The sequence below is a fragment of the Phoxinus phoxinus genome (assembly GCF_949152265.1).
Source record: "Phoxinus phoxinus genome assembly, chromosome: 3".
NCBI lineage: Eukaryota > Metazoa > Chordata > Actinopteri > Cypriniformes > Leuciscidae > Phoxinus > Phoxinus phoxinus.
In genome coordinates, this window is record NC_136878.1 from 22,351,194 (window position 1) to 22,371,200 (window position 20,007).

Sequence of the window (20,007 nt, forward strand, 5' to 3'; positions counted from 1 at the left end):
TTAGTGAAACAACCAAAACGCCTCGAAAGAATGCCAGAACTCCTACACAACATTAGAGAGATTTTACCCATTTGCAGGAGGAGTCCCCTGGAGTCTGCCCAGAATTCCACAGAAAAGACTCTCAGCTTCTGTTAACACATTTAACCATTATAAAATCTTTTTGCCAGAATTACACAGATTTTCCCAATTCAATCAGAACAGATAATGTGGCATAACATGTGTTGGTTCTAGGGCTGTCACGATTCCTCACTTAAAAAAAAAAAAAAAAATCCTCGATTGAAATTTACCCGTGTCGAGTAAAGCCGGTACACACTTAACAAGATGCGTTCAGTCGGTGTTCACAGTCAGTGTTTAAAATCTGCTCCAGTCGTTGTAAACAGTCTGTAAGTGTGTTCAGTTCAGTCTTAGAATGTTTCAGCTGGTCGTTAAGTGTGTCCCCGGGCATTACCGTCAAAATACCGGAAGTGGCGCATTCCACGTACAAGAATCCATTTACTGCACAAAGGCTGCAATTTAGGGCGGCACAATTAATCGCAGTTAACAACATTGAATCACGCTTATATACTTTATTATCATGAAAATACCTGAGAAGGCTTGAAGAAGATAAACCATTTATTGTCGTAGTTGTGTGTTTATTAGTCATGATCAATCAAATCCTCAGTCAATCAAAGCTTTTCAACCTTCTGTTTATTTAGCTACAGCTATAGGATTTCCTGGAATGTTGTCTACTTCTGCGGGGCATATTTGGACTTTCTGCGCGAGAGCTCCCTCTGGCTTTCAGATGGAGCAGAACTTACTACTGATCACAGAGCCGTGCTGCACTGACAAGCTGCGCATAAAATAATTGCAGCCTTTGCCAAATCACGTGCGGTTTAATTTCGATTAATCGTGCAGCCCTACTGCAATTCAACTGAATAAATATATGCCCTCTGGGTTTAATATATATGCACATAAGACAAAATTGACCTTGTTTACGAGGATACTTACCAAAACAGCATTTTGACATTTTGTGTAGGCTATTTGACCGTTCAGGCTCAATTAGAAGCCCACAGTATACTTTGCTTATGTGAACAGGGTCTCTTTCGAAAAAAATCTAAATTGAAAATCAATTATGATTAATCGCACAGCCCTGGTTTCAGTCCATATATTTGTAGGTTAACATGGCTGTTTATTACTCTATACTGTTAAATGAATATAAACAAATGTATTCATTATTAAATATCATTCTCGTGTAAAGAATGAAAATACACTAGGGGAAAACAAAGTTTTATTTAAAAAAAATCTCAAATCTAATGCACACAAAAGGTAAACTAATCTTTGAGGTAATGTTTTCAAGTTGATGTGAACAGTCACTTTCCCATAATACATTTCCTGCCGGTTAGACTTGTTAGACTCTCGGGAATGAAATGAACCATCAGCACCAAACTGTGTGTGTAAGAAAAAGAGAGAGGTGCAAACAGAGAGAGAAAAGAGAAAAACAAAGGTGATAGTGAGATTTCAATGAGGTTTTTTTTATAGGTTTGGACTGACATAATGCATCGCCTTTTTTTATTGTACTCTCTCCTTTACACAAAGATGTAAATGTACAAAGTTTGACCACTTGTTCTAGACAGCCAAGAAAATATCAGAAATATGCCCTTCTCCTAATCTCAGTCATTTCGTTCACTTTTCCTTTCTCCCTATGTGTGTGGTGACAGAATTGGCTGCCATCATCAGAACATAATAATGATACTGAATGACTCTCTTTAACTCAGAATCTTTCCATCATTCCTTAAGCAATAAAGCAGTTATTACCCTTCTTTAGAGACCTGGCACTTGCATTAGGATAAAGTCACCTCTACTTACCACCATCATTTGGCCACTGACACACACAGGAACACGTACATTCTTTCAATTGTGCATTTTCACAGGGAATGTTATCTCTAAGTGCTGGACCTGCAAATTACATTTCTAATTTAGCAGCCGCACACTGGACAATTGATGTAAAACTTTAGAGATATTCAGCTGCGACCTACCTACACTTTTTTTATTCTGTTCAATTATGTGAATGTACATGCGCATACAAATACGCACCCATTACTCGTAAATGTCTGTGGATCACATATTTGTTCTTCACAATTGGCATTACAGTGAAAGAACAAGTTCCATGTTTGCAGTATATTTGTTTTCCTCTGCTGATATAAAAGAGAACAGAACATTTATGTCAGTGTTTTGTCATGCCATTAGTTTATGCTGTGTTTTTATTTTTAGGTATGATGGAGGGAGGAGTGACATTTTCCCAATGGAGTTTTTCCTTCCTCCTCAAAGGACATGCCTAATCTGCTCTGATGAAGCATCTGGATGTCACTATGGAGCCCTCACTTGCGGAAGCTGCAAAGTGTTCTTCAAGAGAGCTGCTGAGGGTAACAAAAACACACCCATTATAACAAAAGTCTGGCTTTGGATTGTATTAACAGAAAAATATATTCACCGTATGTGAAGACTGTATTCACTTTAATTAGAACTTTTAACTACAGCTTTAAACTGTCATTAAAGCCACATTAAATGCCGCTCTAGTCTTTTCACAAACTAATATACTTTTGACCATGTGTCTAGGACAGCTTTTATTGTTTTTAATAATGTTACTGAAAATAGCAACAATTGGCACATAATACACAGGCATTCAGAAATGCAGAGAGAGAGAGAGAGAGAGAGAGAGAGAGAGAGAGAGAGAGAGAGAGAGAGAGATAGAGAGCAAGTAGGTGAGCTTTGTGTCTTAACTATACACAAATTAGGGACACATACTTTCCCTGTTATGAAACCCAAAAGAATGTGTTGCAGTTCAAATTTAATGCGTACAACCTTAGAAAGTACAGACTTGGCTGTGATGTGTGCAAAGACTTGCCATAAAAATATCAGTTATCAGTGATACTCAAACACTTAGCACAAAGAGACTTAATCATCGACATCTCTTATTCATTTTCTCCCCCCATTGAAAATAAAGTAAGAAATGTTTATTGAACAGGAATACATTACATTACTAAATGTATTAAAATAGAAAACGGCTATATAGCTAAGTTTAATTAATAATCTTTAGGCTATATAAACCAATGTTCATCATGAAAATAAAACCACTTTAAAATGCAGAGTATAATACACTCTTCTGATAAACTGATGACCTTTTTGCTTTGAACACCCACAGAGATTGTGGAACAAAACAATTTATCAAAGTTAAGAGGAGTAACAATGTACCTCAGTTTAATCAAATACAGAAATATCACACTATTATACTGTTTCAACAGTTGTCAGCTGAGACGGTGCGGGACAATATACTAAGAGGAGAAGTCTTATACTGGCCTCTTTGTTGTTATTTATGAAAAATCAATCTGCAAGGTTAGAGAGGGCTTTCTGAATTTGTGCAATTTGTGAGGTGAGGTGCAATATTTGTACAACTTAGCATCAATTGCAAAAAAGAATCCCTGTTTTCAAACAGGTTTCTTGGGCACAGACAAAAAGCATTTACAAATGACACTCTTCAGCTTTATAAAATGATTGCATGCAAAATCTGATTACTGTTTGGCATTATGTAAAACCTGATTATCGTGGTTTGTTATGGAGTATTTTTGAAAAACGTATTTCTTTTATTATTTATTGCATAATTTGCATTATATATTTTGATTGCATTGCTTTTGTGCTTGATTTATTGTTGATTAGGTTTTACGGCAGTTTTTGTTTTAATTGTGTGAATGTCTGGCAGTGGATGCCTGTCACATCTCATTGTAATTTTATGTCAGACCTGACTGCAGTTGTGTAGGTTACTTCAGTTGTGGCTCTGTACTCCTGATTAAGACACACACACACACACACACACAGAGACACACACACACACACACCGCAGAACCTCTTTTCATATCTCACTGCACTTTTCATTTGGCTGGCGTCGGGTGCCCAGAGTGAGGGCTGTGACCTATCAGACTGGCCACGTTAACAGCTCCTCTAATTGGAGCGTTCTGTGTGTGTGTGCGTGTGTGTTCTCTATTTTTATTCAGATCTACGTTTTATCTTGATGTAAATGTGATGCTCTCAGCTCTGTCCTTTCTGAAGCTTTACTTTGGCTGCCAACTGTCTCAAAGTTAAAGCTTCTGAAGAACATCTGTTTCTCTCTCTTAGGAAAGCAGAAGTATCTCTGCGCTAGCAGGAATGACTGCACCATAGATAAACTGAGGAGGAAGAACTGCCCATCCTGCCGTCTGAGGAGGTGTTTTGAGGCTGGGATGACCCTGGGAGGTAATTCAAATCTGCTCTAATCTTATGCACTGTATAGTGGTTATAGGGATAGTTCACCCCAAAATTTATAATTTAATTACCCTCATGTTGTTCCAATCGTTATGATTTTCATTCTTCTCTGCAACAACCAATTTTACATTATGTTCAAATTTCGGAAATTCTTAAAGTTTATTTTTGCATTTTAGTTACGGTAATTGAGACCACAATTGAAAAAGAAAAAAACATCAAAAAAGCACTGTAAAGTAGTCATTTCGACTTGTGCGCTGTTTTCCAAGTCTTTTAAAGCCTTACTATATTTTATATGTGTGATTTTTATGTGTGTGGAGCAGGCCAAAATTTAAGTCACTTTTATTCCCCTCCAGTGGGAAGAGAACTGCTGTGAATCATCCAGTTGTGAACCGAATCAGTCCAATTTGTGAGCGAATCATTCAGTTTGATTTGTGAAACTCACAGTCACTTAGATCAATCATGGAAAAGAACTGACTCAAAAGAACAATTTGTTCACAAAATGACCTGAAATGACCTTAGCAGACAAGAATGATTTACATTTCAATAATGACATTGTTGGGTGAGCTATTCCTTTACAGCCCAGGCATAGTAATGAGAAGTTTGCTGGCTCGATCACTGCAAGGAGTAAGCCATCTTACCCTAGGTTGTCCCTTTAAGTCGTGGAAACAAATTCCACTGGCCCTGGTCGTGTGGTGATATGTAAAATTTGATTTGATTCGATGTGATATAACATGACAGATGGCTTAAATTACACAATTACACAATTGACTATTAAGCCATCTACAGCACAGAATATCATTTAGACTTTTGCCAGCTTGAGTGCTCATATTTCCGTACAATAGACCTGTGTATGTGCGCATACAATGCGCACATACCAAAATGACCAAATTGACCTTTTTGCTACATCTGCCATTGGTGAGTAACTTGAGCAAAATGGCTATAAATATTTCTAAAGGCCATGAAACTGCAATTGCACTAATTTTATGAAATTAGACATTTTTGTCCCTATATGACAAGAATTATTTAGCTGTTTTTCACTTCCCCATTATCGAAAAATTGTATGAGATATGTATGTTAAAAACAATTATTATTATTATTTCTGTTTGATGCCTTAATGCGAGAAAAATCCTATATGTGTCCTGACACATGCAGATCTGGAGAAACAAGTTATAATTTTAAACAAACTTCAGAAGGTAAATTTTCCACTCGATCTAAAAAGGTTAATTCAGACACAGGTTGCATTTACTTTTATTTAAACCTCTCACATTGCTTCCTTCAGCGTGAGTCAGTGGCCAGCTAACTGAAGAGTAACTCACCAGTTTTATTTACTCGCCCAAGCTGATTCTTGCTAGGATATGGCACATGGCAAGTGTTGATTTTGGAACTTGTTTGTGTGTGAAGCTCTGAATATTTAGATATATTGAGTTGTAATGGTAATGCAGTCCTATAGCAGCTGAAACATTTTAAAGACTGCTTTGAGAGAGAAAAAGAAAGAATGCATGCGCCTTTAAATCCTCTGTAGGGAACTTTACTGAAGTAGTGCAGTCAACTTTGCATCTCTCCTTGATCTCTCTCCTTCTAGGACAATCGCTGATGAATTATTGATGAATAATTAGGGTGTTTATCTCTCTGGTCTGCATTAAGAGGTCTCCCTCTCTTAAGGTCTTCCTCTCTCTCCCTGTGGGCTTTCACTAATTGAATACATTTTCATGTGATTTGCAGTCAGCGATGGATAATGGATCAGAAGTAATCGAAGCACAGCTTATTGCATGCTGACTTTATCAGTTAATTTACGGTATACTTATCCTTCATGAAAAGATATTTCATTTTTGAAGAACAGGAGCTGTAAATTATTCCAGAGAAAAGGGACATTTCAATTCATTAGGACTTTTTAAAAGTGTTTTTTATAACTTTTTCCCATTTGTTTGAGACTGTATACAGTAGGTCACTGGGTAATGATATCCAATCATCTTGATTGTGATCAATGAATCTCTCTCAGTCTTTCTGTCTTTTTCTTTGAATGGATGAAATTAACTCTGGATGTGAATCTGTCTCCATCTGACTCAAACCCAGAATTAATAGACTAATTAAACTGTAATTTAAAGAGTATTTCTTTAGTACTGCTTGAGGACAAATTACAGCTTGAAAATCTAAAAGAATTTTCTTCATTGATGCTCAAGGCGGCAAAACTTTTTGAGCTGTCCTCACGTAGATGGTAGTGTTAACCAGAGGCATGACACAGAATATTCAAGATAAGAATGTTTAATAAACACGAAAGAATAGGAGAAAACACGCTAACACTACTTAAACAAAGACGAGAACCGACAAAGGACTCAACAGAATATGGAGTATACAGTTTATACACGAGTAAATAAGGGAACTAAACAAGAAACAGGTGAACATAATTAAACCATAGAAGCAAACGGAGCTAAACTGAATGGAAACAGGAAACAAATACATGAACAACAACACAATGAAACTAAACAGAACTCTGACAACAGGATGATTTGGGTAAATTGTACTTATTTAATCTTCCTGGAATTATGGGTTATATAGCTTCCGAAAGGGCAGTACTAAATGAATAAATTCAATCTTTAAACAATTTTATAATTTTTTATAAATAAAATGATATTAAATTGATTTATTTAGTAATGGCCTTTAAGAAGCTATATAACACATAATTCCCAGCTGTTAATGCATCTCGTTTCAATCTTAAAGATCAGTAAATGATTGCACTTTTTGTAACAATTATATACGAGTCCCTCAGTTGTCCTCAGTGAGAAAATATGGATCTTAAAGTCGTCATGAAATCAAAATTGGCCCTATTTACTTTGTTTATTACTAGTCTTGTGGTGAGCAGGAAGATTTTTCTAAAGATTTGTAAGATTGTCTTGATTGAAAATCTTATTGATTGAAAGAAGTCTCTTATGCTCAGCAAGGTTGCATATTATTTGATAAAAAATATAGAAAAACATTAATATTGTCAAGTATTTTTACAATTTAAAATAAGTTTTCTTTTTAAATATATTTAAAAATGTAATTAATTTCTGTGATGGCAAAGCAGAATTTTCAGCATCATTCTAATATGCTGATTTGATGCTCAAGAAACATTTCTTATTACTATCACAGTTGAAGATGGTTGCACTGCTCTGACATTTTTTTAGGATTCCTGTATGAATAGAAATTTAATTTAATTTAATTTATAGAAATATAATTTCAAAGAACAGCATTCATTTGAAATAGAAATATTTTGTAACATAAATGTCTTTGCTGTCACTTTTGATCAGTCTAATGTGTTGTAAATACCAGCCTTAAAATGTATTTCTTAAAAAAAATTGATGTGATATGTGTATGTGAAGCTGCCATAATTTGCTATATAGACTATATTGAAGACTTCAGATGCAAAATCCTATAAGTCCGTCTAACGTTATTCTTTAATATTAATATTTTTATCTGGCTCCTAGGTTTCTACCTGTACCGACATTTCTGAATGGGCTGAGGCTGGGATTTAGTGAGTTTGAAGTGAAAGTATTTGATGAACGTATACTATGTGCGGAGAGCATTTACTCAATATTATTATAATTTTTGACATAGGTGGCTTTTAGAGGCTTTTGCATCGGAGGTCTTCATATATATAGTTTAATTATATATATATATATATATATATATATAAGAAATGCAATGTAGTCAGGAAAGTACCGATGTCATGTTGAGAGTTTTTTGTGGCAGAACTTTGCTATGTTTATTTGCATGCAAATATAGACAGAAGCACCTTGACCTTGATAAATTGCAAATGATTGCTATTATTTATCTAGAACATCCACTGTTGTATTTGTTGTGAAGCCAGAGGTTTTCTATAGAGGCTTGTTCATACTAGATAAAATTGCGTAGAAATTGGAAGAATAATCTGAGAGGAACCTCTCCAAATTATTCTTCAGGTGTGCTGTATCGTGAAGTAATGCATGGCTTTCAGTAAATCAAGTAAGTTCCTGAGCAGGCAGGCTTCTTGACTTAGTGACAATGACCTGTAATTATCGTATTGAATCGCTCTCAGGCTGCTGATATAGGGCAGCATCACAGCGCACTGAGGTTGTTTTCTTTGATTGCCAAGGAGGTGGTGGCGGAGTGAGGGATATAAATGAGAGATCCGTTTCAATTGGCCACCTACTCTAAAGCACCTATCTTAAGTTATTATAGAGCACATGCAGAACGGGAGATGAAGAGAGAACATGTATTATTCTATAATCAGTCAAATCAGTAACAACTTCCATCAGCGTCTAAATTACAGGAGTAAGAGATGGAACCGAAAAAGAGTGTGAGAGAGACTATAAAGTTTGGCAGAAAATGTAAGAGATTTGAGGTATTTCCAGAGGAACTAAAAGAAAAAAATGACAGGATGGTGAGGATTAGGAGAGCTGTCTCTCTGAGTAGAGAAAAGAGAGGAGAAAGAGTGTTATCAGCACATTATAGAATTATGGCACTTTTGCCCCTCTAGACCCTCTCTGGCAGCTGGAGGCCATATTAACAACATCTCAACACCTTTCACAGTACTGTCTCATTGACACACACACACATGCACACACGCTGTCACATGGTCTCCGGCTTCTCTGTAAGATTGTCAGAGGTCTGGGTGAAAATTGAATACATGATGAAAGCCATTGGGCATATGAGAGAAAAGGAGGAGGGGGGAAAAGAGGGCAAGACACCACGGGAGAGAGATACAAGAGAGAGTGGCAAATGGCATAAAACCCTGGGAAAAAAAGAGACGCAATAATGAAAAGTTCAGAGTCATTACATGCAGGCCTGGCGTGGGGGGTGGGGGATAGGATACTATGATCCCTATGATGATCTCATGCCATAAATTATGATTATTAGGCTACTTTTATTATCATCTTCACCGCATAACCAACGCTGTTAGATTAGATTACCGGTACTCCTAATTTAACCCTCTGCTGTTCGCGTGTCGGTAAAAAATGAATGGGATTTTGTTCGATGATGGTTTTTATTTAATATTTTGTATGGTACTAAATTTTATTTATGCAGTAGTTATAATCTATTTATTTAGTTTTTGAGCATGGACCTGAAAATGTTATTTCCAACTTAAACTGTCATAAATCTTGAATGCTTTGGAGCACAATTTGGTCTCTTTTTAAAGACGACACTTGGCAGATTATTGCTGATGTGAAAAAAAGTTTAAAAAAGCGAACTTGGAAAAAAGGTATACATTTTTACATTTATTGTTATGAAAAATGCACAAAAATACTATTGAAATATATAAAAAAAATGATTTATTTTAGTTTATTAAAAAAACGAAAATTTTGCTCTAAAACTGTGAGAAACTCAAAGCCATAAATCTAAACAAGCTGTGTTCCAAACGTAACCTCGATATCTAAAAAAATAAGCTTTCAGTAAGAATGTGTTTGTGCGCAGTACCATACGTTTCTAATAGATGAAATTCATCTCCCATTTATTTCCAATGCGGTGACAAGTGTGTCCTTTTTTTCAGGACCATTTAACCTTTTCAAATCATGTACGTGTGTGTGTGTGTGTGCTTATGTGATATCCACTGGTTTGCCTTCATGCTTTAAAACAGAAATATTTCCAATATTGCGATGCCATTTTTTTTGGATATGCACGCATCATATCTTGTGACAATAAAAAGTAGCCTACACTATTAAATAAATGAGTAAATAGGCTAAATCTCATTTGTGGCCAAGTTGTGTGTCCTGACGCCGGGTGTACAGATGCTGATATAGAAGCAGATGAAAACAATGATGTAGTGGACCCAAATGCAGTTTATTATAATGATGATAATCCAAAAACCATCAGGTAAACCAAAGCAGGAAACTTGACTAGAAACCATAATCCTGGAACATGGAACAGCATTCAAACTTCAATACACAACAAAGTAACAGGGCAAACATAAGCGCTTAAATACACAAGGACTAATGACAACAAGGAGCACCTGTGAACAATCAAACAACAAACCAGTGAGAACATAACACATGAAAGAAGGAGAGCACATGACATGATCACATGACAAAACCAGGAAACAAGGAACCATGACTACAAAAAAAAAAATACATGGGCTGCATCCCAATTCGCCTACTTACTAACTACGCCCTAAAAGTATGTACCGTACTCTTTTTGTGAAGAAAAAGTACATACTTTTGAGTGTGTAGCAAAAGAGTAGGCAAGCTTTGGGACATACTACTTCCTCATCTTTAACGGACAGATCTGTTGCGTGCATCATGTCACCTTAAACTGCCCTGTCAATCATCTTGTCACAGTTAAAATCCTCCATTCAATCTAATTTAATTTCCTACCGTTTCGGAGAGAAATGCAGAAACACGTTAATCTGCCAGTCGCGGGCGGGTCTTTCATGCGGAGACTCTCCTCATGTGTTTGCAATTTGAATGTAATGATGCATTCAAAAGTTAATAGCTAAACGTATCTTTACAAAAGTTCACAATGCTGCTGCAGATGCAATATAATGTAGACAACATTTAATAAATACATTTTCGTCAGGTTAGATACTGATAATTAATCACTCAAACCCCTTCATATACATAACTGCTGGACTTGCGCATCCTCCATGTCTGTATTTTTTTTAACACTTTTCACTCGTGTTTGTAGTTTTAACCCAATCCTCGTCCAACGCACGATGGGTTGTGGGCAATATCAGCCGTTAGAGTGTTCATCGATCTGCACTTCGAATTCTGACCGGAAATAGTAGACCATCCGGGTATCTTTGGAACACTCATTTCAACATACTACGATTTGGGACGTACTAATTCTACTATTTAGGACGGATAGTATGCGAATTGGGACGCAGCCATGACCTATGAACGTGAACCAAAACCCAAAACCAACGTGACACTGGGACTGATTACATGCTCATGGTTAATCCTTTTTAAAACCTGGTATATGAAAACATATAAAGATACGTTTCAATTTTAGACTTCTAGCCTGAATGCATCAATCTAGTACAAAATCCGTCATGTTTTATTAAACGTAATAACGGCCATGTTCAATGTCACACCTGGAACAAAATGTCCTAGATGGTCACACCCTTTCTTATGCATGTTGCACATTTCCTTGAAAGACATTCTAGGAGGATCTTGTAGACAGAGCAGAAAAGCGCTGCGGGCGTTCAGTCGTTTTAAAATTACACAAACACTGCTTACCATATCTACGGAGAGAGCAGTGACCTCATGCCACTCGTCCTCAATATGGTGTTCAACAAAGTTGGATGAAAAACATTGGTGTTATAGATAGTAAAGAAAAGTCTATTGTCAACCATATGTGTCATACCTTGTCTCTTTGGGATTGATTCAAACACCCTGGAATTTCATAAATATCCCATATCACCAACCACATGGGCAATACGTTTCATTATATCACCTTTCCTTCCGTGTCTGGGGTTAGTGTGAGCAGCCAGTTTCTTATTAGATATCCTATGTTGCCTAAGAGTTGAATCATTAACAATTAACATTTGAAATCGCATCTAAGCTTTCTTACCAAGTAGTCAGTTGCACAGCTTGAAGTTTAAAGTCAATTTACAATGTAACTATTCATAATCGTAACGGCTTGACCTAGGCTAACTAGCACCTATGTAGGTCAGAGCCATTTGCTCACCGATTCATTTCTATGGATAAGGCAGAAAATAGGGCTTAAAATGCTTAAAAACTGAGTTAAAATTACAAATTCAATTTATTTTGCAACAAATGGTCAATGAAAAGAGGAAGATGTGCCTAGTAAAATGTTGACCGTTAAGCTCAGGAGGTCAAGCCAAATATTAAAGAGCTGCTTCCTTTTCTATTCAGTTTCTGTACAAACTTTGCTGCAATTCTCCTATTCTCTAGCTTGCATCCTAATCTGGTTATCAAATAAACCTGGCATTGTATATTATGAATATCGTTGGCTCCTACAAATGCAAAAGCGTCTGCTAAATGCTTATGTACACACACACACACACACACACACACACACACACACACACACACACACACACACACACACTTTCTTGATTGCACTTTTATTTTGCATTAATTTAAGAAAAAGATTTTGGATAGTTTTTTCTTACAATAACTTGGATTAAAAGGTTGACTAATTGGACTTGATCAATGCAAAACAACAGTATTTGCTAAAATGTCATGGATCTACAATAGAACTGCTATATTTTTTTGTATAAAAAAAAATCTAATATTAGCTGTCAAATATAGTGGCCTATGGTCTTATCTCTTGAAAGGTCTGCTAATCTTTTATTAAAATACTGATTTAAATGTGGCACAGATTACAATATCTGCTGCATATATTTGAACAGGTTTCTGCAAGATTATGAGTAACATAAATCGTAATGTTAAGGGGGGGGGGGGATTTCTTAAAAGAAAACTCGTTGTGAAACTCTTTGAAACTGAGAAACTCTTTAAGCTTATTTTCTTAAGAGTGGGAGATACAAGAAATAACAGCTTCTGAAAAAGACACCTCTGTGCCTGTGGTGCAGATGGAAATGGGTCCTTCCCATGAAATGTTTAAGTCAAGGCAAATACATTCCTATTTAAGAATGTAGCTAAACATACAAGTCTAGACTAAACTAAATAATTTTTAAGCTAGTGAAAAGCTAGGATCTGTTTTTTTTCTAAGCTACCTTGTTAGTTATTTTCTATCTAGTTGTATTTTTAACTCTTCAATTGCTCGTAAGGGATGATTCCATTTGAAGTACTTTTCAATTCGTTTTTCAGTACCAGCTCCACCATCTTGAAAATAGCCATGCCAGTCCATTGATTTGAATATATAGTCTGACTATACTGAAGCAATTTTTCTGAATTGGTAATGTAAATATGTGAAATGTGACCTGGAGTTGACATCAAATCATTCAGCTGCTTCTTCAGTTGTCTGTTACAGACACACAGTCACTCGCACACAGAGATCAGAGATCTTGCCGCTCACACACAGAAACATGCAGAAGCACAGAAACCTGTTGTCAACGCTGCCCTTGACTTTTATTACTAAAATAACTTTGACTGAAACGCTACATTATACATTATTTCTCAGCAATGAGGTGGGTGCATCACTGTTGTTGAAGTAATTCAACACACATCATCACTATAAATAGAAAGACGCTGTATAGACAAAGGCAATTTTATGCAGGCAGAATGCTAGCTCTAACAACCCGAAGACAAAATAACTGACGAAAATAAAAATATTTTTTAGATTAATTTTCTCATGTTAATAAAATGGCTTTTCGGTATATGCAGGAGATGGACTAAATTATAGAAAAACCTGACAGCAGTTTGTTTGTTTACTTATTTTTAAAATTTTTAGAGTTTATTTGAGAGCCCTGAGGAGTGAACTTTTACATTTTAAAAAGATTGTAGTGAATTAAATTGCATTTATTATAAACATTAAAATGAGAATTTGTATAAAGCTAGAGTAAAATAACCACTTTATTAATCCTCAAACCCATGCATTGTTTATCCTATTCATTGTTCAAAAGCTAGTGGACAAATACTTTGGGCTTATTTTGGTTATTTAACATAATTTACATTTTACATAACGCTGTGTAATTTTGTTAGGTACATTCATTATGTATTTATTAGAAAAATTCTGTTTGAGTTAATAACTTTTTTTCTCTTTTTTTCTCTATTTGTTATCTCATCATGACATTCAGAGCAAAGCCAAATCAATGTAACTTGTCAGCAAAATTCAGGTGCTTTCACATTTCAGTCTCCAAAGGAAACCCAATAGCATTCATTTCTATGTGTGCACACCTGTGCATCTGTAATGACTGATTTTAAGTCATCCATACTAAGAAAGCTTCCTGTAATGATTATGTATTGTGTGTTCTCTCAGATGGGTCATTTTATAAATAGTTTTCAGCAATATCTTAATTGACATTTGTTATTCATTCTAGTGTAAGTGCCTTCTTCAAAGACACAGGACCTGTGGAGTCGAACTGTGATCTTAGTAACTCTCTTGGGTGAATCTTACTTAGTATTGAGTCAGCAGCCTTAGAGTTAGTAGCCCACATCCTTAACCATTAGGCCCCATCCATGTATATTAATGTATCCTAAGGTAGTGGTAGTAATTGCTTAATGCTCTATTATTTAAGACATGTTTTTTTGCTTCTGTAAAGGTGGAGGGTGTATCCTGCTGCGATGTTTATTTCCTATTCTTTCAAGTGTTTTCTTGCATTGGATTTCTCTCCACAGTTCAAAATAAAATGCTAACAAAATAAATGCTATACCGCAAATACAGCAGACGTTGCATTGTCTTAGATGTCATGCTTTGTCTTAGAACTCTTCTTATGGGTATTTCGTGACCTCTCAGCACTTTCACTTCAACCGAAGCGCAATTAAAGTGAACCCGCTTGTGTCAAGGCCTATTCAGAAGCTTCACAACTATGTAAAACATTCCAGATTGGCTCAGGACGGAGCATGTGCAATGGCCAGCGGGATTCAGAGAAACAGCGCAGCCTATGTGTGTATGTGTGTCTGTGTCCCCACAAGGATAGGAAAACCTGAAATTTTGAACGTTGTAGGGACTAAATTTCCATCCAAAGGATAGAATGTAAAGTTTGTACCCTATAGAAATCATTGCCTAAAGAGTCCTTATAAAGCACAAAAACCTAACATGTGTGCAAACTATGAAAGCTTTCAGAAAAGCAATCAGAGGACATTTCTATAAAGTCAGCCTGACATCAGCTGTTGTAGGAAGTAATGAATTTTCTGAAACACACACACACACACACACACAAACACACGCACACGCACGCCACGGTTGCTTCATCCACTGCAAATTAATGCCAACAAAACCAGTGTGTGTGTGTGTGTGTGTGTGTGTGTGTGTGTGTGTGTGTGTGTGTGTGTGTGTGTCTCTGTTTTATTTTGTTATGCGTTTAATGGAGTTTGATATTAGATATTTGATGGGAGTGTACTCTGGTAATAATTATTGTGTGTGTGTGTGTGTGTGTACGGAATGAGCTCAAGGCTGGGAGATTGGTGTTTTCGTGTTGGCAAATTGTCTGTGGGTGGAGCAGGCGAGTTCAAGCAGGTCATTCTAACCTGACCTGTTTACAGTGTGTTGTGCAAAGATCAGACTACCAATAAAAGAAACAAATACACACAATCGTACACACAAAGCAGCTCCGTGAGTGAGTGTAATTCTGATTAAGTCAAGTTAAAATTTCTGTAATATTTACTCAATCTTTCCTCCCCTCCTATTCTCCTCACTCTTCATTAAATGTGAATTATAAATATCAGGCAACTGTAAATGTGATTGCACATCATGGTAGAATCAGGTTTAATTGACTTGTTTGCATATGGATGAAAAATTGCTGGATTTATGAGAAGAAAAGGTGAAATGAGATGAGGATCAATTACCATTTTAGAACTCGTTCATTTTTGAGAGATGATAGAGAGTAAGACCAGGAGAGCTCTAAAATACTTTACAATCTGAGAGGAATATAAAATGTTCGTGCTGAGGACCAAGAGTTTTATTCACAACACTTGATTATTTTATAAAATAAGTAATTTTTTTCCACCTAAAATGATTTGATTATATTTAGTTAATAATTTTTGTATTTAATTATGTTCAATACCATTACAAATAATAATTAATAATACTATTTTAAAACCACTTATTGAACATTATTGTCTTTTATCATATTGCTGCTGACATTTTGTAAAATCAATAAGGGATACTAATTCCAAGGCAACTGTGCAAAAAGCTTATGTCTTACTGCTCTAAATGAATCTAAATGGCAGTGGTTGCATGTATTTCAAGTGTATTACACAAACTGAATTTGTTTATTGTGCTCAAACAGTACACCAGGAGGAAGTTAATAATAAGCCAGAGTAGAAGTGAAGAGCAGGGTTCAACCACCCTAAAATAACATACTTTGTTACATACCTGGTCAATTTTACACATCAAATAATTTAAACATTGAATAATTGGCCGATTAGGCTTTCACTTTAAAGTCTTCATGAGAATATTTTAGAAAGTGAGCTATTATTGTGCTGAATACGTGGGTCTTAGACATGATGGAGAAGATGATGATAATCTACTGTATATCTAAGAGGTTTTATTGCCTCAATGTTAGTGGGATTTTATATGCATTTGACTACTGATTATATTATTCATAAAAATGACAGACAATTTAATATTACTGGTGTAAATATAGTTATATTATTTATTTTAATCTCAAGTTTACTTCATTAAAAATCTGGCTCTTAGAAATGTTCTTTAATCTCCAGGTACAGACCAGCTTTAACAAAATTAGTCATCTCTGTACAAACTATTTAAATGACAATGTTTGTTAGTCAAAGCTACAAATGTGAAGACAAGTGACATTGAACATGACGTATCATTGTTTATACTACCTTATGGTACATTTTAAAAATGGAAGTTTAGCATTATCTTGAAGGCATTTGTGCATCTTTTAATTTACCAATTAAGTTATATTGTTGCTTACAGAACACATTAATAGGCATAAAAGAAACAAAAATGCTGTTTTTAATATTAGGTTTAAACACTCAAAAGGAAGGACACAGACTTTGTGCTTTGTCAGGAGCCATTTTTGACCCAATGATAATTATAATATGAATAACCTGCATAATCAGAGGCGGGTAGAGTAAAAAAAATATATACTCAAGTATACAGGTAAAAAAAATTCAAATAAAAGTATCCAATGAAAAGACTACTCAAGTAGTTAGGATCAGATTCTGAACAAGCAAGGTGTCAATGAAAAGTCAATGAAACGTATTACAATAGGGATGTTTTCTCCCCGTAGAAATGACGTGTCAAATCTTGTTGTACTTTTTTTAAAATAAATTAAAATGCCATCCCTTTGTTGTCAGATAATCTATCTGACAGTGAAAAAAAAAAGCTTTATACAATAATGGAGCTTGCTGGTTTTGGAGATGGACGGACGGATTACTTTTTAGCTATAGGAATTTGAACCAAGCAATTGTTTTTAAATGCTTCACACAACTAATTTAATACAATAAAGTTGGTAAGTTGGTGTGACAATGCAATGCTTGAGTCGGTAGGTTCTTGATCCATGAGCAGCATTGTTTTTAACAAATCCAGACAAGGCAATAGACAAGCAGGTAGAGATTGTCAGCAAGGAAATACAAAAATAGCTAATTCAAAAGGCCAGAGAAAATAAACAGTTCGTATTACACAGGCAGAGGTCAGTAACAGGATAAACAGCAAACATAATCCAAAACACAACAATAGTCCAAAGCAGGCAAACAGGTCAAGACCAGGCAAGCAGTCCAACGAAACAGTAAGAGGCCCAGAATTGTAGCAACAGCAAAACAATACTTCGCAACAAACAATGAGAAAAGAGGGTGTATAAATAGCCCAAAGGCAATGACAAACAGCTGGAGCCAATAGGTTCCAAGAACCCAGCAGTTCAATATTCAGGTGATAGAGGTCTAGTGTGTGTGTGTGGGTGGAGACAGTAGGTTCAGTGGGTGTAACAGTATGAACCACAACAGAAAGTATAGAAAATAACAGTAGTATTTTGAAAGTGAAAATAAAGTAGTATTTTGGGTTAAATTTATGGAAACTAGTTATTATGGTAAATACACAATAGAACAGCAAAGCAAACACACCTTTTGAGGTGCAAGTTGGAGACAACTTGATGAAAAGAAAATGATCGGTGATCTGTTAGATATAAATATAGGGAAGGTGAAACATTCTAAAGTGATCTTGATTTTTAACTTTCTTTAGTTACAAACTTTCCAAAGGAAATGTAAATGTTAAATACAATAGAAATAAAATGTTTGAGTTTTTGCTTTGTATGTGACCCAGTCTGTGAAAACCCAGCATTTTTTTTGTGATTCACTACATTTTTCTACATAAAATCATCCTACATAATTTAAAGAACATTCTGTAAAAAATATTACATTGATATCTTTAAGATTGCCTGAGTAAGGCCATGTCAAATATTTACTGAATTTTGGGCTTAAAGGGTAACTAAACCCGAAAACAATCATTCATTTGGTTAATTTATTAATGATCTGTAAGACTGAGGCTTTATTAATGCCGTTCATCGATTCAAGTAAATTTTTGGACATTTGGGTATAAAGTGTTTTAAAGCTTCAGTAGGTAACATTTGAAAAAATATATTTTTTACATATTTGTTAAAACTGTCATCATGTCCTGATAGTAGAATATGAGACAGATAATCTGTGAAAAAAGCAAGCTCCTCTGGCTCCTCCCAGTGGTCCTATTGCCATTTGCAGAAATGCACCGCTCCCGTCAGAAACAACCAATCAGAGCTAGGAGGAATGTCTTAGCAGTGTCAATCAAGCTCTTGTACGCGCTGATCACACCCCTCTCTTGCACAGCGCGTACCGTTCAAAATCAAGATTGCTGGTGTGCCGCAGCTGTGCTAATGTTGGACAAACAAACAAAACTGCCAATTTCTCGAGTGGTCTGCTCATACAACAAAGACGGGTAAACGGAAAAAGACCGATGACGATAAACAAGCGAAAAAGAAAGAATTAGACAGAGCCGAAATAAAACGAAGGTAAACATCGGAGCGGCTTTTCAGAGGTGGAGGGAGCTAACGTTACGTGTCCTGAAAGGATTAAAAACCGATGCAGAGTTAGCCACATTGCTGCTTGACAAGTAAGTATCCCTGTTTGATTTGTTTCATTTTATAAGAACTACACGCTGTGGGGGTGAATTAGTCGTCGGAGCCCATTGACTCGGTGTCAAAACTAGCCGCATAACATACAGATAAAATGTCACGCACTGTCCAAAGCAACAATTAAAACCTGCTAATTCACTGGCTTGTCATGTTGCTGAAATAATGTACTAGCAAACCTTATCTAGCATTACATATCGCTAGAATAATTACTTGCATACTGTAACGTCAGTTACTGTTGTATATTATCTTAGCTATTTATAACTTATAGAAAGAGTGCAACGTTATAAAGTTACATTATGTATTGAAAAATACGTAATGATTTGAGGACCAAGTTTGTAGTCAAAGTATGGGCAGGCCATAGTCAATATAAAGCATATTGTTGATGTTTCGTCCCTGCCAGTGAATGCTAGCCATTTTGGTTCCCTAAGCATAATTGCATAATTCCTTTATGATGCGCTTTACCCCGAGAAACTGCGGGGGCGGGGATGATATTACATGCGCTTCATGAGGCACACGCGCGGTCTCTTGCTCTCTCTCCCTCTCTGCCGTGCACGTGCTACGCGGTTTGGAGCACAGTCTCGCGGGCGCGCTCGCTCTAGATTCCGGAGATTTTAACTTAATTCGCGGACATCAGTGAGCCGCTATCAATATGCGGGAGACTCCCGGAAATTCCGGGAGGCAATTTTTTTGGTGCCCCCTCAGCTCTTGGTGCCCTACGCACAGCGCGTGATGCGCGTGGTGGGAGCGGCGGCACTGAGTGAATGTGCCATAACTGTTTATTCGCTGTCAGCGGTCCTGCTTACTAGCCTGCGCGTTCACGGAGGAGCTGTGGAGGGAGGGCTGTAGCGCAGCAGAGAGCAAGGGGGAGTGACCTGTAAGTTGTGCTTGTTAAATTTTCAGGCTAAGTTAACATTTTCTAAAAACTCCCTACTGCAGCTTTAATTCTACAATATATGGTGTAAAACGTCTGAGTGTTGCCCTCTTCAGGTTGAACGGTGGCTACTGCAGTTGAATTTTCCTATTGGATGTTGTGGTACTGCATGATGTAAGCAGGTACCAGCTCACCA

General features: G+C 36.3%; 1 protein-coding gene across 1 annotated transcript in view; it reads left to right on the forward strand.

Annotated features, from left to right (window-relative positions):
• Window positions 1-20,007, forward strand: part of ar (androgen receptor) — a 94,798-nt gene that overhangs the window by 37,114 nt on the left and 37,677 nt on the right. Inside the window, exons 2-3 of the mRNA XM_079608479.1 lie at window positions 2,251-2,402; window positions 4,150-4,266. Of these exons, the coding sequence (XP_079464605.1) occupies window positions 2,251-2,402; window positions 4,150-4,266 (269 nt within the window). The remainder of the gene's footprint in view (window positions 1-2,250; window positions 2,403-4,149; window positions 4,267-20,007) is intronic.